Source organism: Fusarium solani (genome assembly GCF_023522795.1).
Source record: "Fusarium solani strain SB1 chromosome Unknown bctg00000010, whole genome shotgun sequence".
NCBI lineage: Eukaryota > Fungi > Ascomycota > Sordariomycetes > Hypocreales > Nectriaceae > Fusarium > Fusarium solani.
In genome coordinates this window covers 472,491-499,201 of record NW_027072147.1, presented here as the reverse complement: position 1 = coordinate 499,201, position 26,711 = coordinate 472,491, and the positions used below count along the sequence as shown (strand labels likewise).

Genomic DNA, 26,711 nt, shown 5'->3' with positions numbered 1-26,711 from the left:
AAGTACTGTCCAAGTATCTCTACCTCAGGAGCTGACGTGCGGGGAATGCATGCCGTACATGATGTACCGCACATCCCCTTGGACGGAGTCAGTCAATGCATTTCAGGATCAGGAGGCCTCCTCTTGTCGCGAGAGAGTCCTCTGTGAGGCATTTAAGAAGAGAAAAGGGACTGGGAAAACAATTAGGTAAATTTAACGTTATGGATTGTCTCTTGGAGGGTGTGGGAGAGCTGGTCTTTGTTGGAGACGAGGTCATATTCAGCTGGTGGTCAAAGGCATACCGAATCTGTGCTTCCGGTGTGGCGTCTGTGCCTGAGAAGATGCGCTCGGATGGCCCCCTTGGTGTCGCATTGCATCTTGTCCATATAAGACCCTCGTTCGATGACAATGAGTTTGACCACATTCCAACATCATCTCTTTCGCATTTGATCACGATAATCTAGTATTTGCAACATGGCCGTGTTAGGATCCCTGCGTTGGAAGACCGGTGACGAGGAGGACGGCACCAGGGCCAGCGGTAGAACGCAGACTGGTCCTGAGGCCGATGGCGAACCGAGGCCTCAGAAGCGCTCGTCGAGTCAGAGCCGCCGAGGGAACGCGACCCTGCCGATCCAGTATCGCAGCATGTGAGTCAACCACCAGTTTTGTAAGTGATTGATGTCTGACCAAGTGAACCCAGCTCGTTCGAGATTGACGACGCTGAGAGAAGCCACCATCACGTGCAGTCCAAGTCCAAGGCCAAGGATGCTGTTGTTTTGAGTATGTACGGCATCCTATGAATCGATGTCATCAAGCTGACACTTCTAGAATTTGAAACCATCGAATGGCACAAGCTGCAAGTCGAAGAAGTTCAGAAACGCCTTCAAGTCGACATGGCTCATGGCCTGTCGGCTCGAGAAGCCGACGATCGGTTGCGAAAGCAGGGCAAAAACAAGATCTCTCCTCTCCCGAACCCCTTGTTTTGGAAGATATTCGGATACTTCTTCAAAGGTTTCGGGTCTATCCTCTGCGTTGGAGGCATTCTCGTCTTCATCTCGTGGAAGCCCCTGGGAGATCCTCCAGCCATCGCAAACCTCGCCTTGGGTATAGTCCTCGTGGCTGTCTTTGTAATTCAGGCGGCCTTCAATGGGTGGCAAGACTGGTCCTCCTCTCGTGTTATGCAGTCCATCACCGAGATGCTTCCCGAGTCGTGCGTTCTTCTTCGCGATGGTGCCAAGGTTGAAGCCAGCGCTACCGATGTTGTTGCTGGCGATGTCATCTTCATCAAGGCTGGGAACAGGATCCCCGCCGATGTTCGCTACCTCCAGGTCTCGCATGATACGTCGGTTGACCGTGCTGTTCTGACTGGTGAGTATCTGACCTTTGTCGGGAGATGCATGTCTGACTCGACCAGGTGAATCAAAGCCTATCAAGGCTACTGTCGACTCGACTGATGACAACTACCTCGAGACACACTGCATTGGCCTGCAAGGCACGCATTGTGTTTCCGGTAGTGCGCTCGGTGTTGTCGTTTCCACTGGTGATGCGACAGTCTTTGGCCAAATTGCAAAACTGACTGGCGAACCCAAAACGGGGTTGACAACGATGGAGAAGGACATCTTTCGCTTTGTTTCGCTCATCGTTCTCATCATGGTGTCGTGGATCATTATTCTAGTGGCCGTCTGGTATGAAACCGTCAAAATCATGCTTGAACTTGAACATTTGCTAACTCTACCTTAGGGCTGGATGGCTCCGCAAGTCTCACCCTGACTGGATCAATGTATCTGCTCTCATCGTGAGCTGTGTCAGCGTGGCCATTGCGTATATCCCCGAGGGTCTTCCAATCGCCGTTACGTCTAGCCTGACTATCACGGCGAATCTAATGAAGAAGAACAAGATTCTGTGCAAGTCACTTAAAACAGTCGAGACTCTAGGTTCAGTCTCTGTCATCTGCTCCGACAAGACTGGAACCTTGACCAAGGTATGCATATTGAGCTAGAATGAAATGATACTGTGGACAGTGGATCGTTAACAGGCATACAGAACAAGATGTTTGCCACCGACTGCTCTCTATACACCACCACTTTTACTCCCGAGTCAGCCATGGACGACATCCGCCTCAAACAAGGAAGCTTAGGCATCCATCAAATTCGAGCAGTGGCGGGACTCTGCAACTCTGCTGAATTCGACCCCGAATCTGAGAAAGAGGCTCTGGCGGACCGGCACATCTTTGGAGATGCCACCGATCAGGCAGCCTTGAGGCTCTCGGAAGGGTTTGGTCCCGTCTCAGAGCTACGCAAGGCGTGGACGAGCGTTTTTGAGCTATCTTTTAACAGCAAGAACAAGTTCATGGCAAAGGCATTTACTACTTCTAAGAACCAAGATGTTGATACTTGCCTTGGCGTGTCAGGGGCCAAGGAGTTCACGGCTGGCAGCGTGTAAGTTGTACCCTGAAAAGCGTTCTTTTTCTCTGTACTAACAGCTTCAGGCTGCTGACAATCAAGGGTGCCCCGGACATTCTGCTTGGACGATGCACCAGCATGGTTCAACCAGATGGCTCTGTGGCGGCCTTGACTGAGGACGAAGCCATGGCAGTGAAGCAACTCAAAGACCAGTGGTCCTCCAATGGCAAGCGTGTGATTCTACTCGCTCGCAAGATACTTGGCGCCGATAGGATCCTGCCTGATCCATCGTCACCCGAATTCGAGACTCAGATGATGCACGAACTTCAATCTGGGTTGACCCTGGTTTCACTCCTGGCCATGATCGATCCGCCTCGTCCTGAGATGCCTGAGGTTATTGCCACTCTGCGTGGAGCTGGAATCCGTGCCTTTATGGTCTGTCTGGTCACCTAAAAGCGTTGAAATGGGCTTCTGATGCTGAAACTTACAGGTCACTGGCGACTTTGGACTTACAGCCTTGGCTATCGCTCGCCAATGTGGCATGGTTACTGCTCAAGTCGTCCACAATGCATCCTCCCTTGTGAGATTCCCAACAGAAGGCGCAGACGACTCAAAGCCACCGCGAGATGCCGCGCTGCTCCTCTCTGGCGCAGAGTTGATGAGTCTCAATGAACACCAATGGGAACAGCTCTGCAAGTATAACGAGATTGTCTTTTCCCGCACAACCCCTGATCAAAAGCTGCGTATCGTCCGCGAGTTCCAGGCCAGGAAGCAAATTGTCGGCATGACTGGTGACGGAGTTAATGATGCACCGGCTCTCAAGGCTGCAGATGTCGGCATTAGTCTTACCAGTGGTTCCGACATTGCTATCGAGGCGGCCGACATGGTACTTCTGGAGTCGTTTTCCGCTATTGTGGAGGCTGTCAGATTTGGGCGGGTTGTCTTTGATAACCTTAAGAAGGTCATTGCCTACCTGCTCCCAGCAGGCTCATTCTCCGAGTTTTGGCCAGTGTTCACCAACGTGGTCTTTGGACTTCCGCAGATTTTATCCTCTTTCCTCATGATCATCATATGGTATGTGCTACGTGCGGCAATACTTTTACTTGAAGGCTGACAATACATAGTTGCTTCACCGATTGCGCCGGCGCCATCGTCCTAGCCTACGAAAAGCCCGAAGCAGACGTCCTATTCCGACCTCCACGAGACCCTAGCAAGACACACCTGGTCAACTGGCAGCTCATATTCCATGCGTACGCCTTTGTTGGCGTGATTGAGAGTGTCTGCTCGTTTGCCATGGCGTACTGGTACCTTGAACGAAAAGGCATCCCTTTCTCGGACCTGTGGTTCAAGTTTGGCGAGATTCCTACACACCTTGACCCAGATTACTACTCTGCCCGGCTGAACGAGGCTAGTTCGATTTACTTTATGAACCTTGTCGTCATGTCAGTCTCTGCTTACCTCTATATGCTTAAGCTCAACTGACGCTTTCAGGCAATGGTTCAACCTCATGGCGGTTCGCAACAGACATCTTTCAATCTTTCAACATCCGCCCGTGTTCAACAAGCGCACGCAGAATTTGCTTCTCTTTCCTGCAATCCTGTTTACCCTGGGTGTTGCCGTCATCTGGCTGTATATCCCAAGCCTCCAAGACGTTTTGAGTACCGCTGGCGTTCCGGTTGAGCACTACTTCTATCCCGCGGCTCTTGGATTCGGTCTTTTCTGTTTGGATGAGGGTAGGAAGGCATGCATTCGTCGTTGGCCAAACTCAATGCTGGCCCGGATGGCTTGGTAAGGATCGGGGCAATGCACTGGTAGAATTCAGAATTGGCCGATAGGGCCGGGCTATCTATACATGAAGGGCACTTGTAACTTACACCGAGAACATATGTCTATATTAGGTTATGGTGTTATACGGTATTGGGTTTTGATACCGTCATGTATTAATGACTGTGTTTTTTGCTGTTGTGGCTGATGGCTTCTTGTCATCATTGCAGACAATAATAACATATGTCTATGTATCTACTGGAGGATAGTGTTCTTTGATCTTGCGTACGACCAAGACGTAATTTAGGCCTTTAAGAATAAGAAAGGAAGCACTCTTATTTCTACTATCTAATACAAAAAAAAAAAAAAAAAAAAAAAAACCCACAGGTTAGACTTGTATTAGGAAGAATCCTTCTCTGGAACGTGTTTGGCAGTGCCTTGCGAAGACAATCCCCTTCTGCTTGGTCCAGCCACCTCGGACGCAAGCCTTGCCAGCACTAGGCCAGAGTCTGCACACTTCGGCCCCAAGGCATAGTTAGACAGGAGGATCATAACGTTAGGTGTACGAACCTCGCAACCCTCCGCATTCGGAGCAGCTGCTTACTCGCCCACAGCCAAGGCCCCAATGCGCCATCAACCGTGTTTCCTGTCCAATATTCCTCAACTCGCTGAACAAGTGCTGACGGCTATCCATCCTCTCGCTGTCAGCACCTTCAGCTCTCCACTTGACTGGCATCTTCCCATTTCGAGATGCGCCAAGGCGCCTTGGGCCCCTGCACTATGTAAGCTGTGGACCAATTGTGAGCCTGGATGGTTTCTCCGCAAGAGCCCGAGGCCACTCAGGCCAGTGACAGAATGCAGGTCAGCAGCGACTGAAAACAGAATCAACGATGACTGTCCCGGAACGCTCGGGGCACGAATGAGGCCCTTCTGCATAAAAGCGGGGGGGCCGAGGGTCTCAGGAAAGGCCAATATGGATGCTGCTCAGCCAGAAGAGGGCCGCCCGGATGGTGATGGCAAGGTACAAGGGTCAACATAACGGTCTACCGCTTTATGGCATTCATAGAAGTACAGAGGTTCATTGGTAGCCAGCTTACCTGCGGGATTGCTTCTCCCTTCCTTATCTAGCCATCAGGTAGCCACATGGGTCTCTCAGCTCGTTGCTAGCCAGAAGATGCAGAAAAATATTGAAATGTAATGCTGATGCGTGTTCTGGTGGTGGCTGACGATGAAGCTGTGGATTGTATGACAGAGTCTGAGCTTCCAGAGAAGAGGTAGACAATAGAGAAGAGAAGAGTTGCGAAACTATAAAGCACTTACTGACGCCTGCTAATGTGAAAATTGGAACATCTCTCTCAGCATCTCCTCAATAACCCAACCTTCTTCAACTCATTCCGTCATCAATATGTTTGTCTACTCTGGAAAGCTAAACTGGGGCACCTCTGCCACGGACGAGCTCTTCATTGTCATCCTCCCCGACGGCACGGCCCGTCGCGGCGATAGTGTCTACCTCTTCTCCCAGTGGACCAAGGATGCCGCCGGAAACAGGAAGCCCAACTGGTTTGACACCAAGACCGTCACAAACGTGTCCAAGACTGAGGATGGCGAGGACATGATCGAAATGTCACACAACTTCTACACCTATGTCATCACCACCAAGCAAGCGTACGGGAAGATTGACATCACCATGTCGAACCCGGCCAACTCCAAGAGCTATATGACTCTTGACCGCGTCCACCAGTCTCAGGGAGAGGCGACCGATTCCTTCCGAATCTGGACTGGGAAGCTGGACTGGCCCAAGTATGCCAGCAATGAGCCGATCTTGGTCCTTGTACCAGAGGGCATCGGAGCTGGAAAGCCCGTTCTGGCTTTCTGGCAGTGGACCGAGGATGCGGAAAAGAAGTCCAAGGTTCCGTTCTCCATCAACACCGTTCAGAGGGCGGAGAATGGACCAAGCGAGCCTCTCAAATTTGATTTCGACGGCGCCCCTTACAGCCTCTCCTGTATCCGAGATGAGGGAACTGCGAAGCTTGCAGTCCATATGAAGGGCCCAGAAGGTGATAAGGAACTTGGAGATCTTACGCAAGCAGTAAGCAAGCAGTCTCACTCTCAGTAAGCTATACGCCCCTGACTTCTTCGACGCTGCTAACATTGTCTCCTTAGCGAGATGACTCCTCCAGAACCACCCAGGGAGAAGTCCGAACTGAGCGTTTGCTACCCTCAGACCGAGGCTGCGCTTCCTCGCATCCAGACTCAGATGCCGTTCCCTCGTAATCTTGTCGAAACCCTAACGCACACGGCCTCTTTCGTTGACCAAGCCGGCTACCTCGCCAAGTATGCAACCGAGGTATGTACTCGTCTACCAGATGTTGCCAGGAGCACCGTGCTGACCATTCACAGCGATTCAACGTCCTTGACAAGTCATTCCACGGGGTCAGGGAACAGGTGGACAAGTGCAACACGCAGATCCGTGATCTCAACGGCAAGATCAGCGAGCTCAGCAACGAGAACAAGCTCGAGAAGAACAAGAGCGCCGAACTGGAGAAGAAACTGTCCGACGCGCGTGATGAATATGCCAAGAAGGAAGCAGAGCTCACCAAGCAGATCCAAGACCTGCAAAAGACCATCTCGAGTGATCGTGATCACGACGCAGCCGACCACAAGGCCCTCGACGACGCTCACAGGATGATCGCCGAGGAGCAAGCAGCCAAGGCTAAGCTTCAGAAGCGCCTGGATGAGACGGAGATTGCCCTGACAGCAGCCCAGACCCGCGTCCAGCAGTTGTCAGCACAGATCTCTGAGCTGAACTCCGAGGTCAGCCACCTCAGCGGCCAACTGGACGTGGAGCGTGAGCACAACAAGGAGCTTGACAAGAGCAACAAGGAGCTCAACCAAAGGGTCGCCAAGCTGGAGTCAGGCCTGGCCTCGACGCAGAAGCAGCTTGCTCGCACCCAGGAAGATCTCGAGCAGGCTAGGGCCGAGAGCGATGACAAGGACAAGATCATTGAGGGCCTGGAAGCTGGCCTGGTGGCCATCAAGAAGGACCGTGATGCCAAGAAGAAGGCGGTCGAGGAGCTGAAGAAGAAGACCGACGCTACCATCCAGGATCTCGAGGCCAAGGTTCAGGATCTGGAAGCCAAGCTCGCATCTTCAACGGGCGACAGCGGCTGGCAGCCACCAAACGACAGCATCTTTCCCTTCAAGCAGACTATCCCTACCCCGCTGAAGCAGAGCATCGCCACGCACGAGAGCAAGTCCATCTGGGCGAGGCTGTCGCCCTGGATCGGCACCATGGCCAACCGCGGCCATTTCTTCAACACGCTCGACGACGCGCCCGAAAGCGCCAAGCTCAAGACCCTCCGCATCCACAGCGATGGCAACTGGGTCAGCGGCTTCACCGTGGACTGGACCGACGGCAGCAGCAAGAGCTACGGCGTCCTCCACGGGTCACCCGTGCACACGGTCTCCCAGACGCCAGACCGGCCCATCGTGGCCGTCAACGTGGTCACCGATAACTTCCAGCCTCGCCTGCCCTACCAGACGCTCGCCAACATGACCTTCTTTGGCTTCGACAAGACCAACGGGTACCAGCAGGTAGACGAGTACATCGCGCCGCATGCCCACGACCGCTGGACCACGGCGGTTGCCAGGACGTCGCTTGCGCCGGCGCTTGATGGCACTTGGGCTCTGCGCGGAGTGTATGGGTACTATGATGGGTGCATTGATGCTATTGGCTTCGTTTGGGGGATTGAGAAGTGAACTGCAACTCTGCCAGATTCGATCCCGAGTCTGATGAGCGGACCAGAACATCTTTGGCGGTGTCATTTAGATCAGCAAGAATCATGAAGTGACAAGTATCTGAGCCTTTGAAAAGCTCGACTCAAGCTAGGGTTCATCTCACATTTGAGAAAGGATTCCAGACCAATCAAGACTGTAATTATCTATCTACAAAATTGTAGCAATGTCTTTTTTTGTAAAACTCGACATCGCCAAGTCAAATAATATGTCTACGAACAGAATACAACGATCCTCCCCTCTTGAAATTTAAGAGCACTCCTTCTTGGAACCATCAGTGTAGAAGTAGTCCTTTGCGATGACAATGGAGTCAACATGCCAGGTCTTGCCGCCGTCAGAAGTCTTGAGACCGGTCGAGTCGCCGCCGTTGACGGTGAAGGTCTTGCCGAAGTTGGGATCGGCCGAGGTGAGCTCGACGGTGAAGTCGTCCCAGCCTGAAATGGGTCAGTGAGTTATCAAGTCTGAGGAGAAAGTGGCCTTACTGTACTCTTGGAGGGTGCCGCAAGCGCCCAGGTAGCACTCGTTGCTCGAGTAGATGTAGGTAGGGACTTGAGAACCAGTGCCTTAATGAGGTTAGAAAGAGATTAGAGCAGGCGACTGGGGATTTGAACTCACGGTCGGTCTGCTTAGAGACAACCTTTCCGTTGATCGAGACGACCTGGGTCACGGCCTTTCCATTGAATGTGACTGGTCTTGTTAGGCTTTTCATCTAAGAACCTAGGCGGATGCACTCACTCTCAAAACCAACAGAAGCGCCCTTGGGGATGGCCACGTAGGGCTGAGCAACCTGGGTTCCGGCTAAAGTACTGTTAGATATGGTCTTTTGTAACGGGATTCGACTCGTCTTACAGTCAAAGGTACTGGCGGCAACGCACCACGCATCGTTGGGAGCAGGACAGCCCCTACAAATGTGGTTAGTGACTTTTCGATTTCTTCGTATCGTAAAACTTACTCTTGCTCGTTGTTAGGGGCCCAGTTCAGGAGAGGCTGGTACAGATCCGAGGATTGGTCACTGATCGAATCCGAGATACCGACCCAGATTGACATCCAAGGCTGGTGCGAAGGGTCCTTGACCTGAGTTCCGCAGGGAATGGGAGGAGGAGAGAGGGTATAAGTCGCCTTCTTGATGGCGCTCTTGGCAGGGCCGGCCATGAACAGGTTGCCAAACTTCCAGTCATCATACTGACCAGCGACACCTCGCACAGCGAGGGCGGCAACGATGGCGGCAAGGGAAGATACAGATCGCATGTTGGCGGCCTTGAATAGAAATGAATGAGCGAATGAAGCTATGAAAATGACAAACAGATCAACTGTCTTGAGGTGTACCAAGAAAAGCCAAGACACGGGTATTGTTGAGCCTTATATTAACCATCACACGCCAATTCAGTGCCGTGATCGGTAGATGAACATGGTTGTATTCAAGAGACCGACATCGTATCCAGAAGGCCGACTTAATTAGAAGGGGTAGAGGCGAGCATAGGGTTTTAGTCATGAAACATAATCCAAGGAATAAACCCACGAATCGTAAACTGACCCACGTTGAGAGTGAATTTCTATGGGCCGATGAAACGAACATTCTAAAACGGGCCTTGACAATAGTTCCAAGACTAACCCATGCTTGAGGCTCTCGGTAATCGATGCCATTTCTTCCTAACCAGTCCTTCCCGCGGCATCGAGGTTTATGCCGCGTATGGAAGTAATTCGCCTAATTACTGGGTTGTATACGAAAATCATCGGATCCCTTCGCCACAAAAGTCCGTTTAGGATCTGGTTAATGGCAGCAGGGGCCGGATCTGTCGGCATGTCTAGCAGGGACTCTAGAAAGGAGTGTTTGAAGAACCTGGTAAGGGATAGCAGCTTCCATTTAACAATAAGGTAAGCGCAGTTAAAGTTGGTGTAAGCTTCCGCTTATATAAGGTGGATAGAATAGATTGCTTGGTTTTAAATGGCACCTCGGCCTCGACGGATACGGATTGCTTCTGCGATAAAGAGTTTGATGGTCGACACGAAATATCACCGACCGGGCCATACGAGGCCCTTCCATACTCTCAAAAGCCCCAAATGGATGGATTTCCAAAGGTTGCATTAAGTCTATTGTACTACTGATACCACTTCCCGCTCACTGGATCTTCTACTGCGAAGCTGGTCATCGAGCAATGATCAGTCCCAGGCACAACTCCCCACCTAACATATTCCGAAGCGGCATCCTCATCATCCTCGGGGGCGTGGCAAGCAGAGCTGATGACAGCCGAGCACGTGGCTCCCGAAGGAATCACTGGCATCATCGTTCTCATACTCCCCCCGACAGTGGCTAATAGGATCAGACTCCCTAGAATGATGGAAAAGATAATGGCTATGGGAGAGTAGCCACATGTAGTTGTTTCGTCTGGGTATCTGTCTACTAGCATCTTGTCGTTTCTCCAAAGCACGACTTTCACGAAGAAGATGGATTGCGAGATTAGCCAGTGGAGGGTAGCGGATCCGAGGATTAGAGGGACACCGTATCGCTAACAATCGCCAAACGTCAGCAAAATGCTCGTCCAGTCAAGAGGGGTTCTACTCACCAAAGGAAGAGACAGCCAGTATGTTTTGCGTTGCTTCCCAACGGGATACGTCGTTCGGAGACCTTTGTGTTTCATTCCGTAACTATTCCACTCAGCTCCAACAAGCATGGTCGTCCACATGCCGTTTATCGCCGTGTAGAGAAGAGATAAGATCAACTGGGGCAAGTTGGATATCACCACCATTCTCGTGGCCCCGTTGATGTTGTACACGGAAAAGTTGATGAGAGCGTCGACGTTGACTTGGCCGAAGCCTCTGTTCCATAGGGCAGTCATGCTTGGATGTCCTAGGGTGTTGAGGCCCATGCTGAGGAGGACTGCGGCCGCTATGATCGTTACAATGCACCTGAATTTATGTTAGTTACGCAAGAATTCAATTGGGTACGAGTTGGAATAATACAGAAAAACCGTTACTCCGTATCTTCTCCATGAAACTGCCGTGGCCCAGCGGCGCTTTTGGGGAAGCCAAGCGCGAGGCCCAGGCTCCCAAGACAGCTTTTTGCCAGAGACCTTGGACATGAGATGACGCTTGTCGGTGGCTGGATCTGGATTGGTGAGAAACGAATCCACGGCATCTAGCAAGTTGTTAGCGAGTTCTAGCTTTAGCCAAGGAAACCATACCTCCAAGGGTTAAGAGAGGTCGTTTTTCTAGGTATAGCCACGTCAAAGCCAACCCAACCAGCTTGACAAAGTTGCACGCAATAACACCACCAAGCAGGGGAAGGTTCACAACCACTTTGCAGTGTTCATGTGTGGGCTTGCTGTAGCAGTGATCAACCCGTACTGGTTGGCGAGGCTTGAGACCGGCATCCAACTGAATATCGAATTCGATCGTCCAGTTTTCCGATTTGATGGCCGCCGTGTCGCACTCCCAATCCCAAGCTTGGAGGGAGACAGCACGGCCAGAGACACTGTCCAAGTTGCACATCCAATTTTTGGATGGGGGCTGGGTTTGCAATGGGTTAATCTCGACTGGGAGGGAATTGTTGTTCCAGAGGTATGGGATATCTGTGTCAAGTACGAGGATCACATCGCCTCTGGTTGAGAGGAGATTTCGACGATAGGTAGATAGACATTCGTCAACTGGGAGCTTGTCGAAATCGCTAAGAGAACTTTTGAGGTTCTTGTAGGTTTTGGTTACGTTGGCGAGAGTTGTCTCCTTGAGGTCGTTGGGCGTGGCAGTGTAGACCGAGAAGTAGTTGGCGCTGGTTTCGAAAGAGACCACCGAGTTGTATCTATCAGTCTGTTAGCAACCCATGGCCTCTTGTGGCTGACTGTGGCGTACAGTAAGTGAATCGGTAGAGAGCTCAAAGCCAGAATTGTCCAGGCGGCCACTCTTTTGATAGAAATTTTGGTTAGGTTATGAATTGACGAGACGCCAATGTCTAGCCACTGCCTCTTATCGTGAGCCTGGTCGATTTCCTGCCTCGTCGGTCCGGTCAAGACCTGCTGTGTGTAGTTGCCGGCGCCAAGTAACACGGTAGCCAATGCGTTGATTGCAAGGTGAAGCCATAGGGAATACTCTTTCGCAGTCTTGCAGTCCCCCGTCCACAGGGCTCCGCCGTTGGCATTGACCCTCGCTCCAACGACGCCCAGGAAGATGATGTTGGCGAGCGTGACAAAAGCTGCTGCTGAAGTGGAAATGGCCAGACCGGTCCTCCATCCGCCGAAATATCGCTTCTTCTCGGGCGTGGCTGTCAATGGTTTCTGGCTACTCGCCTTGGATGCGATGCTGGGTGGACGATAAAGAGGCTCCGAGTCCAAAGAGGCCAGCTCATACTCTCCCATTGTGCGTGAAGGGACGACAAGACCCGGGCTTGAAGGCGCTGGAGGTCATTTAGTGGTAGCTGGTTGCCGCGATGTGGCGTGTTGTGTCCTTAATGAGCCTGACTGCGAATGATCTGCGGTTGTGTGCCTTGGCTGGAGGGCGGTGATCTTCAAACACCACGCGAACAGGCTTCCGTGGAGATGATCCGTGGGATATGACGTTAAAATACCTTAGTAATGACGAGTGGAGATTCTTTTTATACAAGGGGCTGGCGCCTGCAAGGATTAGGGGTTGCAATGATACGCTGCCAGCTCACAAATGCAAGGAGCAGGTTTGCCGAATATCCACACCAAGGGCGATCCAGGCACGAAAGATAACTATCTGTAGCAACTGTTCACATTGGGGTACAGACGAGTTAATGGATCGTTCCTGCCAAGCAGCAATTCAACCAATTGTCCAGCTGTCAAGTTTCTGATGTGAGCGAACTGCCAAGGCAGAAGGATCAGGGCTGAGACCACCCCTTGTCTCATAATGCAACATAACCCTGCAAGCGTCTGCCTAGATCCCCTTGATTCGGCTAGTTCCTAATTCGGATGACGATTCTGGAGACGAGTCCAAGCAGACGAATCACGACCTCTTACCCTATGTCATAGTTAGTATTTCTCCAGACCGTATAAAGCCCAGTCGAGTAGATCACGTTCTTGACATGCACGCCCCTTGAGTGTAGCCCTCACTGCCTCAATGTCGGTTCATGGATGAGTCTATTCTTGTCTTCCATGAAGACTTAGCCGAATTAACTGCTTCAATCACCCAAAAGGAATAACAACCCAGACACCACCATCGTTTAAGACAAGGTTGGACACCATTTCATGCTTATGGCTTCCACCGTCGGACAAGAACATGCATGACAATGTAGACGCAAACACCAAAACCCAGCATTCCAGAAATAACCCCAAAGCCCATGAGATACTTCGGTGCATCGTCAGAAGGAAACAGGTACGCGCCGTAAATCTGCGCGAGGTTGCCCAGAGCGTTCATGAGCGCCAGCGCAACAGCTCGAACCTCGGCGTCCATTGACCCAAACGTCGAGGACGCGAAGCTCAGGGATATGGCATTGGAAGCCCAGAGGCCTGCAGCCATGAGAACTAATAGGGCGTATCGAGCCGTGAAGTCGTAGACCACGCAAACCGCAATGGATGTTATCATGGAGAAGCTGAGCCAGCCGGCGATGACGAGACCGCGGTAGTTGGAGATCTTATCGGCAAAGTAGCCACTCACGGCGGTGCAGACGAATGCTACGGCATAAATGGGAACCTAGTTGAAGCTGATTAGCTAATTCGCGGCACAGACAACGAATGTCGTCTTACCGTCATGTACTGTGCTTGAACAGTGCTGGTGTAGCCAAGGCCGTGGACCAGAGTCGGGTAGAAGTAGGACAAAGTCGAGGAGCCAACGATGACCTAAACAGAGTAAGCAGTGTGCTAATGGAAGATGTACCATCACGAGAGGAGCTTACCATGTAGCCGAAGATGAAACCCCAAGTCCGCCAGTCCCGCAAAGCGAGCATGAAGGACTGCATCTTGCCGACTTTTTCACCCTCACCCCTCACAGTAACGCTATCTTCCTGCAGTCTAGCAATGGCGATGGCTCGCTCGCGGTCCGTAAGGTGCTTGGTATTCGCTGGAAAGTCAAGGAGTAGAAACGCGGCAACGATAGCCCAACCAATGGTGGCCACTCCCTCGACGATGAAAAGCCAGCGCCATCCCCGGATTCCGTGAGCACCCTCAAGACCACCGGTGATTGCGCCTGCGAGAAGACCACCAAAAGCCCCGGAAAGAATCGCGGCGGACATGAAGACGGCGAATCGCTTTGACTGTTCGCCTCTTTTATACCAGGATGAGAAGATGAGGAGGATTCCGGGGGCGAAGCCTGATTCCATGACACCGACAAAGACTCGGAGGATGATCAGATGACGATAGCTCTGAACGACAGACATGATGCATGTCAGAACGCCCCAGACAATCATGATTGCAGGAAGATATAGCGATGGGCGGGTTCGGACTAGGATCATGTTGGACGGCGGTTCGAAAATGACATAGCCAACTGTGTGTGCCGTGTTAGCAAATTGGCCCTGTGATCACTACTCGAGGGACCTACCAAAGAAGACGACTAGAATGATGCTATACTGAGACGAGGTGAGTTCAAGGTCATCGGCCATGCCGGCGATCTTCGCGTTTCCGATGCTATTCCATGGTTAGAGACACTTTTGTCTTGCTGAAAGCTCACCACGACTCACTTGGTTCGATCCATGTAAGACAGCAGGTACATGAGCCAAACATTGGGCAAGAGAAATAGATCAATCTTGCGGACGAGCTTTTTCTCCTCCTCCGCAGTCCAGCTAATGTCTTGGGTGACTTCGACATGTTCAGCAACTTGGCCGGGACTTTCAAGATAATCCTTCTGGTCGACGGCCTCGGTGCTGGTTCTATCGGCCGCCATGTTGTGTTGGGGTTGAAAGGATAGTGAGAATTGAGACGCTGCGATCAAAGAATTGTCGATAAAGTGATTCTCAAGCATGTAGTTGATGCCATTTGAACACGGCGAGAGTCGTCGTGGCATCTGACAGACTTATAGATCATCTTACGCATGCAGAACCAAATTTTTTCTGACCGGAGCGACGGATATTGCGCTTGAGGAGAATCAATAACAATGCGGGGACGGGTAACCAATTCCCCATGGGGTATGGGGTAGTCTAACGTTGACATGAACTAACGGTAAAGCTGGTACGATCGGGGACGCCCGGCGTGGGCGCGAGGATGGCGCCGAAACGAACGTGGCCTCGAAGCGAGCATGGACGCCTCGTTGCGAGGTCCAGAGCAGTGTGGCTAACAGACCGACCGTCTGACAGACCGTCTGACAGACCATCTTCAGACCGCAGACCGACCGACCGGCAATTGTCATCAGACCGACAGACCGAAGCTGCTGGTCGGATTGGGTGGTCTGAGTTGGTCTGGGTTAGGGGCTTCCAGGGCTCCCATTGGCCGACTCAGCCTTAACGCACCCGTACCACCCCCACTCTTTTGCGGGTCGGAGTTCGCAGTGCCAAATTAAGTGGGGCATGGCAAAGGTAGCCAATGAGGGCATCAGTTAATCAGACCTAGACCGACCAGGTTGCTAACCCAGACAGACCTAGACCGACAGACCGGGAGCCCCGACAAACCCAGACCGACAGACCGAAAGGGCCGGTCTAGGTCTGTCGGTCTGTTAGCCACACTGGTCCAGAGGCGTCAAGACCATGTAACGCTGGCTCGTCTCGGTGGCCTCGTCTCGGTGGCCTCGGGTATTGTCGATTAGGTGCATCATACCATCTCCACCCAGATACTCGATCGATTCATTGTTTCTGTGGCCAATGTGCTATTCTATTCTGGGCATAAGAATGAGACGGGGGGCATTCAGTCTTGTTCCCTTAATCATTAAACACCATCCTACGACTGGTGACACACAAGACTCCAGGTTCAAGTCAAGCACTCCAGAACAAATCACACATAATCACAGTCTACAATGTCTCCCAGCGCACTCGATACCCCTACCGCCGTCCCTACCAACGGTAACGCCCCTTCAGCAGCAGCAACACCAGACGCCGCCGCCGAGACCTCTTCGACGTTTCTCAATACCCAGCCAGGCCCTGACCATGACTGGAGAATCACACTGAAGGACAAGGTCATTGCCATCACGGGTGCCAACAGGGGTATCGGCCTGGGCATCGCAGAGGTCTGTCTAGCGAACGAAGCCGCCGCCGTCTTTAGCCTCGACCTCTTCGAGCCCGGCGACGAGTTCCTCGCTGTGCAGGCCGCCAACCCGAAGCGCCTTGGCTATATCAACTGCGATGTCACCTCTGAGGAGAGTATCACCTCGGCCATCGATGCCATCATCTCCAAGCGAGGTGCCATCCATGGCCTCGTCGCCAATGCCGGAATGACAAAGCATCAACCAGCGCTTGACTTTGACCGGGCCCAGCTGGACAAGCTGTTCAACCTCAATGTGTTTGGAGCCTACTTCTGCGCTACAACCGTCGCACGGCGGTTCATCGAGCTGGGGATCAAGGGCTCCATCGTCTTCACGGCATCCATGACCTCGTACCGCCCCAACCGTGCGGCACCCTCAGCTCCCTACGGAGCCACCAAGGGTGCCGTGCGAAACATGACGCACACACTAGCCATGGAGTGGGCCAAGCACGGGATCCGCGTCAACTCGATCTCGCCTGGCTTCGTCAAGACGGCCATGACATACTTTGTGGACCAGACGCCGGATTGGGGTCTCAAGATGCAGTACTATGGCGGCATGCCGAGATTGGCTGATCCAAAGGAGCTGGGGGGTGCGTACGTCTACTTGCTCTCTGACGGTGCTTCCTATACGACGGGCATCGATATTCCGGTTGCTGGAATTGTAGGGGCTTGGTGAAGTGTTAGAAGCAGACAATAGAAGTATAAGATAGAAGGAATATTATGAGTTTGTCCAGAAGAATCATTTATTATTTGAACCCGAACCCGAAGGACTTGATGGATCAGCATTCCCTAAATCCTCGACTGGACAGGCAAAGCTTCATGTTAACTCATTAACAATCGCAACGTGGAGTTTTATTCCTGCCAAACACTCTTTAGCTCCTCCACGAGCCCTGAAGCAGGAAACTTGCTAATATCCAGCATCCTGTCCAACGTATCGAGTAGTTCGGCCTGCTTCTCTGGCATCTGAACGCATTGGCCGACTTGAACCGTCAGTATAATAGCATGATTCATTAAAGGAGTGCTTACCAGCAAATATGGCCTGGACATTGACAAACGCCATGGCAGGTTCCCCCTCTCGACAGGCGTTGGCAATCCCACAGACCATGTGAAGGCTCTCGTTGAGACACTTCTGTCGCTGGCGATATGCGTTGAGACCGCCCGTTGTAGGCTGGTTCAGCAAAACAACAGCCTTTGCGAAATGGTACATCTGCATTGCGCCGGCGTGGTTGGGCGGATGAAACCAGATGGGCTGGAACTTTGCCTGAGACTTGGATGCTGAGGATGGTTGATCTGGCTTTGTTATGAAAGTGACCGGCTTGTACGAACTGGGAAGAACGCGATGCCAGTCTTCAAGTGCCTGGAGAAGTCTGTTGCCATGTTCAATCCTCTGTCGTATATCTTGGTCGGGCGAAGTCTTGTCTAGAGCGGCAAACTCTACGCACTTGGCACAGATGTAGACCATTCTCGTGGCGAGCTCATCAGAATCAAGATCCTCGAGTCTCTTCCAGGGTCGCCATATCGTGAGAGTTGGCCTCCCTGCCCGGAACGCTGCCCAGATGTCTTGTCGAAGCCATGCCCACCACACAGCCCGCCTCAAGCCGTCAATGGACTCGCCGTCGTTATCCTGGGAACGCTGTATCCAGAATGCCCCACGCAGGTGCCGTTCCCAATTTCCGCTCATCGAGGTTCCGTCGGCGTCAAACATTTCGTATGTGCTGATCATTATGGCCGTGGCCAAGATTTCGTGGGATTTGGCGTAAGAGGGATAAAGTAGGGTCTGGGAGAGATACTGGAGGGTCTCGTAGTAGTACTGGGTGGCCATGTGCGCTGGAGTTTGACCGTGCTCCTGTGGTTGACTACTACTTGTTGCTTCTGGCGACGACGAGTTGTTCTCGCTCGTGCTTTCGCCATCACCATGTCGCTTCCTGGATTTGAGACCAAGAGACATGTGCTTGGCTGCGACTGCAAGTATGGCCTTCAACAGCCCCGAATTCCGCAGGGCGAGATGAGGCACGACATTAGTGAAATGGCGCGCTTGATCGAATAGATCGAGGATCGGCCCAACGATCTCAGTGTAGTAGCGAAAGAAACCAAGGTCTTCTGGCGAGAGCTCAATGCTCTCAGCCGTGTTCCATGGTTTGCCCGCCAGGCCATGGTCGACCAGAGAAGTCCCGAGAATATCATCGTGACGGTGATGGGCGTGCGAGTCAGCATCCGTAGATATTGGGGCCGGCGACTGTCGACGAGAGAGTGTGCTCTCGTCAAAGTTCCACCGTGGTTCACCATTCGAGGTATCGTTCCATCGCTGAATCTGGGAGATGGCATCTTGCGCAAGCAGGTCGTACCATTCGAACGGCGAGATGTTGAGCAGCGAGACCTGGCTCCTGGCTAGTGGAGAGGCAGCAAACGCAAAGTCTACGTTGGGTAGATGTCCATCACCACTACTCGTCTCTGGATGGTCATCTTGGGATATGTCGATGGAGTCATGGAGCTGGAATGTGATGGAAGCCTCAACAGGGGCTGAGAAGGTATCTTGGTAGCCTCCTTCGATCCTGGGCTGAGGATTCTCAGTGTCGACCGTCCCTTGAGTGGCGCTCGGACTGTCCCCGCTGCAAGACACTTCATGGACAGCATTCTCGCGCAACCCGGCGGCCTCGGAGACATCTCGGACTGCTTGGTCTGAGTCGCTCGGCTGCGCATAGCGACAATCTCGATCCGATTTCGAGCACTGGACACATCTGGGTTTGCCTTCATCACACTTGACGCGTCTCTTTCTGCAAGTGAGACTATGGGCCAGTGTCAGCGGGAACAATGCCGACGTTAACTAGTTGAGGGTAAGTGAGCGAATACCTACCAACCTGTCGAAGTCCTCAAACCGCGAGCTCGAGACGGTCTGTTGCGACGAGATCGTCTGGGGGTGTTGTGGGCGTTCATTGATGACGGATGGCAAACAGTCTGGGTCTCGTCTCGAGGGCACCAGCTCCATTTATTGACATGGCCTCAAACGAGCCGTCCACGCCGTCCAACGTTGAATTACCCCGCATTTCTCCACCGAACTAAGATCCTTGTTCCCCGTGGAGATGATCCATGAAAGGAAGTTGATATCCGAGGCGTCTCTCATGTTGGGAATCTCATCAAGTGACGAGGTAGTCCGAGTTCTACCATTGCAAAAGTCAAAATGAGTGATTTGGTGCATGTTGTGAATTTGCATCGAGTTGATTGAGACACACTTGAAACAGTGAAATACAATAACAAACAACACAGACCAACTTTCTTAATGCTCAAAACCAACGCCCAAGCTTCCATTGAGATCCCTGAAATCACCCCTCAGTATCTCAATACCATCTCTCTTGACCTCCTCTACTAGATCCTTGACCTTTGTCGCAACGTTATCAGGCTGGAATCCGAAATACTCGTACGCCGCCTTGGATGGAAGACTCTTTCCAAATCGCCTCATAGATATCGACGCATCGGCATACCGCTCCCATCCGTTCGCAGCATATGCTTCGATAACGACAGTCGGCTTTCCGGAGCGAGGCTTCAGGACTGATTGCTTGTACTGTCGTGATTGTTGCTCAAAGAGTCTGGGACAGGGGAAAGAGACTACTCTTGACTTGATGCCGTACTCTTTGAGAAGCAGATCCTTAGCCTGCATCGTCAGACCCATCTCGGAACCAACTCCGATTAGGGTCACGTCGAAATCATCGCCGTCAGCCTCGACAAAGACGTATGCGCCCAGGCTCACGCCCTCGCGCGAAGAGTGCTGGGGGAATTGAGTCAGGTTCTGCCGAGACAGAGAAATGATGGTTGGCGTCTCGGTGGCTTGGATAGCGGCCACAAAAGCACCTGCAGCCTCCTCCGAATCGCATGGACGGATGTACAGGGTGTTCGGCATAGCACGGTAGAGAGCTGGAAGGGCGATCGGCTGATGCGTTGGCCCATCCTCGCCGGTGCCGATACTGTCGTGGGTAGCGATGTGGATCTGCTGGAGTCCCTGGAGGGCTGCCATTCGGACAGCCGGGGCGGCGTAGAGGTAAAACATGAAGAACGAACTCGTCATGGGAATAAAAGTACCCTTGTTGAACGCAGCGAGGCCGTTGGAAATGGCACACATGGCGTGCTCGCGGATGCCGTAGTGGATGTAGCGGCCACTATAGTTTCCGTTCAGACCACAAGCAGTTCGAAGATCGGGCTAGTCGTGCGTTAGTAGTTGCCGCAAAAATTCTTGTTCTTCATATTTACCGATTGGAAGTCGACCTTGTTGTTAAAGGCCACATTGCACGAAGGGGTAAGATCCGCAGTGCCAACCAAGAAGGACTTGATCCTCTCTCCAAGGATGTTGGTCACAATTCCCGCAGACTTTCGCGATGCCGTGGGTTCCGTTGGAAGCTCTGACTTCTCGGGGATGCACTTTGTCCAGTCGTCGGGCATCTTTCCAGCAACACGGAGACCGAACTCTGTCCCCAGCACAGGATCTTCCTTCTTGTACCTCTGCACAGTCTCTTGCCACTCGGCTTCGTAGGCATCGCCACGGGTGCGAACATCTGCGAATATGTCATAGACGTCTTGTGGTATGTGGAAATGCTCGTTTGGGTCGAGGTCGAACGACTTCTTGATGCTGGCCACGTCGTCAACCCCGAGAGCAGCTCCGTGTGTCTTTGCGTTGCCAGCCTTGGAAGACCCGAAACCGATGGTTGTGCGAATGTTGATAAAGGTGGGCTTGTCGCTTGATCGAGCTGCGACGAGGGCGTTGACGATGGCTAATCATGGGTTAACGTTTAATTCGGTAAGGACAGCTTGGAACTTACCAGCAACATTCGAGTCTCCGTCAAGCACATCCAGTACATTCCACCCAGTAGCCCTCATCTTGGCATTGATATCCTCGGTGTTGGCAACATCCGCTGTGCCATCACAAGTGATTGAGTTGTTGTCGTAAATAATGCAGAGGTTATTGAGTCTCCAATGACCGGCGAGAGACACTGCTTCGAGACCAACACCTTCCTGAAGACAGGCATCACCAATCATGCACCACGTCATGTTATTCACCAGATCGTATCCTGGCTTGTTGTATGTGGCAGCCAGGTTCTTGGTGGCCATGGCGAGGCCGACGGCGTTGGCGACTCCTTGGCCGAGGGGACCCGTGGTGACTTCGACACCTTCATTCTCGATTTCAGGATGGCCGGGGCAGAGTGAATCAGTTTTTGTTGAGTGATATGATTTGAGCTGCTCGAGGGTCATGCTCTTGACACCGACGAGGTGCATGAAGAGGTATTGCCATAAGCAGGCATGCCCTTGGTTGGTCAGCGTGATTCATCGTGAATTGGTAGAAACGACATGCCATTAGACAGTACGAAGCGGTCACGGTTAAAGTACTCGCAGTTGTTGGGAGAGTACCTCATGACATACTTGTAGAGGGCGATGCCAATTGCTGCCATGCCCATAGCGGACCTGAAGAAGTCAAGTTAATCAGTGATGTGAACAGAATGAACAAACAAAGGTCGCTTACCCAGGGTGTCCACCATTGAATTGCTGGCAGAGATCTGCGATGAACGCTCTAAAAACCTTCAACACTCTGTCATGTTTCTCTGGACTCTCGAGCTGAAGGCCAACGACGCTGGTGCCATTGGTGGGGAGGGACTTGGTAGGGATCTTGTCAACGGCAGCCCTCTCGTAAAGTTCCAGTGTAGGAGCCATGATGTCGCGATAAGTGTAGAGTCCTTGTTGTTGGTAATGAGATGTGCTTATGAAGTGAAAGCTAGAGATTCATCACGAGCTGTCTGCCCTTAGATATACTGGGACGTTGCATCGCATTCATTGTTCGTCCAAGACAAGTTGTAGTCGTTCAATCTGTTGATGCTGGGACTTCCCAACTTCGAGACGAGCCTGAGCTCGATTCCAGTGGGAATTATTGCCGTGTAGCATATCCGAGTAGACCAGATGGCTTAACTGGTGTGAGAGGTCGTGGACCTCGCTTCGGTCGCCCTCGCTTCGAGTCCATGATGGCCTCGTCTCGAGGACAGCCCCACCTTGGCTTGCCACTAAGCGAGGTCGAGTAGTATGGAAGCCATAGATGTTTGATCCTTGTCAGTATTATATCAGAGAGTAACTGGAGATTCAATCGCTCTTCCATTCATCCGTGATCAATGAAAAGCTTACCGCAAAATGGAATCCTGGATGGATGTTCAGAAGCGAAACCGCACCCTGCAAATCCTCCGCTCAGCAACTGAGGGCAAGTATGGAGTCTTGGCCATAATTTGGTGGGTACTGCTCTATTGAACTTAGATATGCATTGTTCTCACTTGAAATATGTCTTGTATAGTTACAATATCGAGCACCTGACAGCGCTTGTCCGCGCTGCCGAGGCCAAGAGGTCACCTCTCATCCTTCAACTCTTCCCCTCAACCGTCAGCCAACTGCCGACTCTAGCATGGGCAGCAGCGGCAGCAGTCAAGTCGGCAACTGTTCCGCTTTCGTTGCATCTGGACCATGCACAAGATGAAGCTCAAATCCGAGATATTGCTGCAACCTTGCCATTTGACTCTATCATGGTGGACATGAGTCATTACGATCATGATGAGAACTTGGAAAAGACAAAGGTTTTGACGAGGGTTTGCCATGATCGCGGCATTGCCGTCGAGGCTGAGAGCGGGCGCATTAACGGAGGAGAGGAGGGTATTGCAGACACGGGCTCTCTAGAAGGTGAGGCGATATCGAGGTTACAATTAAGGAGGATCCTTGAAACTGATGACTAATTTGTCGCCAGCACTATTTACTACACCTGAGGAGGTCGAGGACTTTCTGGCTGCTGAGATTGACCTTCTTGCACCGAGCATAGGTAATATCCACGGCGACTATGGTCCAGCTGGGCCCCAACTCGACTTTGACCGACTGTCCAGGGTCAACAGTCAGATCGACAGACGAGTGGTGATGGCGCTCCATGGCACCAACGACTTTGCACCCGAGATTATGCAGCGTTGCATTCAGCACGGTGCGGTCAAACTAAATATTAACAAACTCATCTTGGAGGTCTGGAACGTCTACGTGAGAGAGCATGCCCAGGAGCCGCTGATGCAGCTCATGGACCATGGCATGGGTGTACTTCAGGCTGAGGTTGAGCGGTGGATGGATATCTGCGGAAGCAGTGGGAAAGCATAGAATATTTGAAATCGTTTAGGCAATGATAAATCGACGTAACTAAAATTTCTATTGGCTTGACTTATATTTAAGGCCTGTGTCAAGAGTACGGTCTTCTGGCTCAGTTATCCCATTGAGGGCCGACTTCAACCATAACAAAGAACACATAAGTGTCAAGAGTACAACACTTTCGGTGATCGCTATTTAAAAACGAATGCTGTGAGATTTTGGTAGAGTCTATGCATCTTAACGGCTGATGCGCTCTTTTGGAGACCTCATCAATGACAAGAGTGGGCCTTAACTCCCCCAAGATCTCCTCCATTTCTCACTCAGGAGGGTTTATAATCAATCATCTCATAGACTGGAGTCTCCCGCCTGGCCAAAGCTGCCTCAAAGCAGCCACCTCGCTGGAACGAGACAGCTGTGGTCAATTTTGGCTTCTAAACGCAGCGAACTGGACCCCAAATTTGGGCCCCGACTAGGACCCGTCATTAGCACGCATCCGAGCTCGACTACCGCCCGGCCTCGTTGCGAGTCCACCTCGAAGCGAGGCCCATCCCCTGCTTCTCGGCAATGTTGTTCGAATCAGCCAAAGTCCAAGTATAATGAAAGCAATTAGCGAGTTGAAACTCAAAAATGACAACTGGCGAGCCAGGGCAGGGGGTAGGCTCAACCAGTTTGATGAATAGGAGATACAATAGCTTATAGAATGAATAGATAGATGAAGCAGCAGACCCACAGGATTCATGAGTCCACTCTTCATCACTGCCTACGCACAGTCCATTTGTCCTCCCACCATGAATCATACGATGCATCATAGTTCCGGAGGTTTCTGTCGCGATCCTCGGCAACTCGACCGTGTATCACAGCTGCTTACTGGTTTTGTCTCCAAGTCGGAAGGAGACTGTGAGTAAGTCTCACCAGAAAACAGGCGATGGCATGTCATTTATCTAAACAACCATGTAGATCTGCCAGGCTTAAGGCCTCTATCGGAATTGCCCTCTTTAAGTATGTGATGCGATATGGACTGGGCAACAGTCGTTATTTCAACCGTGATCGGTTAGTCACATCAGGACGTGCGTCTCGTTCTCAGTGCCACCTCCAGCGTACTTACTTCCCAAGTCTAACATTTATCCATAGGCTATAATAGCAAATGGCAGGACTTATTTGGGCATCTCATTGCGGCTAAGAACCTCACCGTCGACCCGATTAGACTTGCCAGCGTCCTTTCCAGAACGTCAGCTTCGCCATGTCATTCAACTCAGGCGATCTCGAATGCCATCGGCCAGGCAATTGCAATGAAGAACTTGGCAATGCTCTACAACAAGCCGGGCTTGGAACTGTTGGATAACATGATTTGGTGTGTTATTGACGATGCTAGGTTTCAGCAAGGCGGCGTTCTTGAGACAATCGCCCTCGCCGGCTGCTGGAGGCTAAGTAACCTCTGCGTTATCTACGATGGCATCTATGGCACTCCGGGTCCTAGCGTTGACGTTTCCAAGTTGAAGAAGTGTGGCTGGAACGTGATTGAACTGGTGAACGACAACGACCTCACCGTCACTGGTGAGTTCATCCAGTCTCTCCTGCACCGATTCAAACCGGTCTTTAACCCCCAAAGAAAGCCCTGTGTATAGCTCTCGGCGCCGCAAGAAGAAGCAACGTACCGGCTTTTGTCAATATCCAACCACCAGACAGCTCCACGTCCGATAGGCTGCCCTTCCCTCCTAATGTCAACACTCCGTTGCACCTCCTTCTCGAACTATACGACTTCTTCGAGGATGTGAGCAAGAGGAGCAACATCTATGAGGCTGACTGGCTAGTCAAAGTCAAGGCATATCAAGAATTGTACCCGGCGCTTGCCAAGGAGTTTTGGGACAATGTTGCCGGCAAGAATCTCATTAAGCCAACGGGACACCAACATTATCCCACTACCACTGCAGGCCCTATAACTCCACCCCTATCGCCCTTGCCGCGCTCCCGGAGAGGGAAACACAGCTCGCTTAGGAGAGACAAGCCGTCACAACGACCAGGCAGACACTCAACGCCAAGCGGAACAAAATCCGAAACGCTTCATATCCGCCCTTGTGACGCCGAAGAAGCTGCAGGCGCCTTTCTTGTGTCCATCAGGTCGACCGAGTTGCCCACAACTATTTCCCTACCGCAGAATGGGACTATCAACTTTCCAGGTCATTCATCTCGTCAAGGCGTGACGCTTGGAGCTTATGAATTCTCCAACTGTCACGGCGAGGACTTTGATATGACACTGATAAGCGCGGGTGTTGGGGTTCACTACGCAATGGGCACGCAAGATTTCCTCCTAAAGAAATATTGTCTGAAGGCTAGGATAGTGTCATGTCCCTGCCTCAAACTCTTTCAGCTGCAAACAGAGGAGTACAAGATATCTGTCCTTCAGCCTCAGAGTGGGAGGCCAACAGTGGCGATTGACTTTGGGAATAGTCAAGGGTGGGAGCCATACGCGGACGCGCTGGTCTCGTTGGAGGAAGGCGATGATGGAGAAATAGGGGGTAACCAACCTGATAGGATTGGGCCGAGGGTTAGAGACTTCGGTAAGGAGTTTAAGGAGAGAAGGGCGAAGTGACATAGCTTTAGAAGGCGTCGTCTGCAGCAACGGTTTTGAAAGCCTAGGCACTTAGCTCAAATACATCTCTTACTACTCGAGAGAACAATTATTAACCTGCCATGAACTACTTCTTGAACATAAAAAGGCCAAAGGTCAGATCAGAAACGTGACAGAAATTTTCCTTCCCTCATCGAAGAGTGCGGTAACTCTTCCTATATCTCGTCTTTAGCCTCAAGCTCATCTTGGGATAATCCAATATAACTCTCTTAAATGCAGTGATTGGCGGGCTGGAGAAAGAAGAAAAATGAATCTTCGCAACTGTGTTTGAAGATGGCATCTATGATGGGGCCGTTGAGAAGATCATCCAAGGGGACGGTCTTTTGAAGGTGGTGCTTGATGTTGGCCAGCGAAGCAAACCTCCATCAACTGAGATGATACATCGGAGCGTTTGAACCTTTTCTTAGACTTCTTTCAAAGCCAGCAATTGGTTGTAGAGATGAGGAGTAATGGCACGACGTATACCGAGCAAAATGGACCTTGGGGTAGAGGTTGAATGTGAGCCGAGATGGGCATTTGTTGCTCACGCAAACACAGTATCTCAATTTATACCGGTAGAAAACCACTACTCATCCGAATATGAACTTGAGAGCTTAAGCATGTGAGTGGCTGACCATGAAAGGGTAGCCAGGCCACTCAGAGTTGCTTCCGAGTCATTGAGTCTTTGTTTGATACATGGTGCTGATCACAGATAGAACGTCACAACCCCCACAGGAGTTTACGTCATAACCGTGAAGCTGAAGAAAAATCATTGCCTCTCACTGGAGGTCTCATATCATGTGCGCAGCGACCGTGGACTAGGAGCCAGCTGTGATTCACGGTGCTCGTTGCGACAGAGCATGGACACACACCCACACTTATAACACCTTCATCCCTCCTCCAACT

General features: G+C 51.7%; 10 protein-coding genes across 10 annotated transcripts; 5 read left to right on the top strand and 5 right to left on the bottom strand.

Annotated features, from left to right (window-relative positions):
* Positions 1 to 453: 453 nt before the first annotated feature.
* Positions 454 to 4,173, top strand: MRS44_014207 (uncharacterized protein; the record flags this gene model as incomplete). The annotated part of the gene is made up of 10 exons (XM_065618321.1): positions 454 to 626; positions 680 to 759; positions 808 to 1,347; positions 1,394 to 1,664; positions 1,720 to 1,960; positions 2,023 to 2,417; positions 2,468 to 2,816; positions 2,872 to 3,455; positions 3,506 to 3,823; positions 3,873 to 4,173. The coding sequence occupies 10 exons, from the start codon at positions 454 to 456 to the stop codon at positions 4,171 to 4,173; spliced, it is 3,252 nt and encodes a 1,083-aa protein (XP_065474393.1).
* A 1,377-nt stretch (positions 4,174 to 5,550) lies between these two features.
* On the top strand, positions 5,551 to 7,904 carry MRS44_014206 (uncharacterized protein; the record flags this gene model as incomplete). The annotated part of the gene is made up of 3 exons (XM_065618320.1): positions 5,551 to 6,257; positions 6,309 to 6,492; positions 6,546 to 7,904. The coding sequence occupies 3 exons, from the start codon at positions 5,551 to 5,553 to the stop codon at positions 7,902 to 7,904; spliced, it is 2,250 nt and encodes a 749-aa protein (XP_065474392.1).
* A 285-nt stretch (positions 7,905 to 8,189) lies between these two features.
* Positions 8,190 to 9,188, bottom strand: MRS44_014205 (uncharacterized protein; the record flags this gene model as incomplete). Its single annotated transcript, XM_065618319.1, has 6 exons — positions 8,190 to 8,374; positions 8,423 to 8,503; positions 8,556 to 8,627; positions 8,676 to 8,738; positions 8,790 to 8,842; positions 8,893 to 9,188. 6 exons carry the CDS (start codon positions 9,186 to 9,188, stop codon positions 8,190 to 8,192), a joined length of 750 nt encoding a protein of 249 aa, XP_065474391.1.
* Positions 9,189 to 10,447: 1,259 nt separating this feature from the next.
* On the bottom strand, positions 10,448 to 12,289 carry MRS44_014204 (uncharacterized protein; the record flags this gene model as incomplete). Its single annotated transcript, XM_046279667.2, has 4 exons — positions 10,448 to 10,847; positions 10,902 to 11,076; positions 11,123 to 11,736; positions 11,787 to 12,289. 4 exons carry the CDS (start codon positions 12,287 to 12,289, stop codon positions 10,448 to 10,450), a joined length of 1,692 nt encoding a protein of 563 aa, XP_046127640.2.
* An 853-nt stretch (positions 12,290 to 13,142) lies between these two features.
* MRS44_014203 (uncharacterized protein) lies at positions 13,143 to 14,768 on the bottom strand (the record flags this gene model as incomplete). The annotated part of the gene is made up of 5 exons (XM_046271431.2): positions 13,143 to 13,583; positions 13,637 to 13,729; positions 13,786 to 14,372; positions 14,427 to 14,512; positions 14,566 to 14,768. 5 exons carry the CDS (start codon positions 14,766 to 14,768, stop codon positions 13,143 to 13,145), a joined length of 1,410 nt encoding a protein of 469 aa, XP_046127639.1.
* Positions 14,769 to 15,830: 1,062 nt separating this feature from the next.
* MRS44_014202 (uncharacterized protein) lies at positions 15,831 to 16,730 on the top strand (the record flags this gene model as incomplete). The annotated part of the gene is made up of 1 exon (XM_046277369.2): positions 15,831 to 16,730. One exon carries the CDS (start codon positions 15,831 to 15,833, stop codon positions 16,728 to 16,730), a length of 900 nt encoding a protein of 299 aa, XP_046127638.2.
* Positions 16,731 to 16,906: 176 nt separating this feature from the next.
* Positions 16,907 to 18,988, bottom strand: MRS44_014201 (uncharacterized protein; the record flags this gene model as incomplete). Its single annotated transcript, XM_065618318.1, has 3 exons — positions 16,907 to 17,034; positions 17,081 to 18,840; positions 18,909 to 18,988. 3 exons carry the CDS (start codon positions 18,986 to 18,988, stop codon positions 16,907 to 16,909), a joined length of 1,968 nt encoding a protein of 655 aa, XP_065474390.1.
* A 340-nt stretch (positions 18,989 to 19,328) lies between these two features.
* Positions 19,329 to 21,748, bottom strand: MRS44_014200 (uncharacterized protein; the record flags this gene model as incomplete). Its single annotated transcript, XM_065618317.1, has 5 exons — positions 19,329 to 20,246; positions 20,297 to 20,814; positions 20,863 to 21,345; positions 21,417 to 21,502; positions 21,561 to 21,748. The coding sequence occupies 5 exons, from the start codon at positions 21,746 to 21,748 to the stop codon at positions 19,329 to 19,331; spliced, it is 2,193 nt and encodes a 730-aa protein (XP_065474389.1).
* Positions 21,749 to 22,216: 468 nt separating this feature from the next.
* On the top strand, positions 22,217 to 23,209 carry MRS44_014199 (uncharacterized protein; the record flags this gene model as incomplete). The annotated part of the gene is made up of 3 exons (XM_046272288.2): positions 22,217 to 22,311; positions 22,374 to 22,753; positions 22,818 to 23,209. The coding sequence occupies 3 exons, from the start codon at positions 22,217 to 22,219 to the stop codon at positions 23,207 to 23,209; spliced, it is 867 nt and encodes a 288-aa protein (XP_046127636.2).
* Positions 23,210 to 23,985: 776 nt separating this feature from the next.
* MRS44_014198 (uncharacterized protein) lies at positions 23,986 to 25,787 on the top strand (the record flags this gene model as incomplete). The annotated part of the gene is made up of 4 exons (XM_065618316.1): positions 23,986 to 24,098; positions 24,155 to 24,264; positions 24,329 to 24,751; positions 24,811 to 25,787. The coding sequence occupies 4 exons, from the start codon at positions 23,986 to 23,988 to the stop codon at positions 25,785 to 25,787; spliced, it is 1,623 nt and encodes a 540-aa protein (XP_065474388.1).
* Between the last annotated feature and the right edge of the window lie 924 nt (positions 25,788 to 26,711).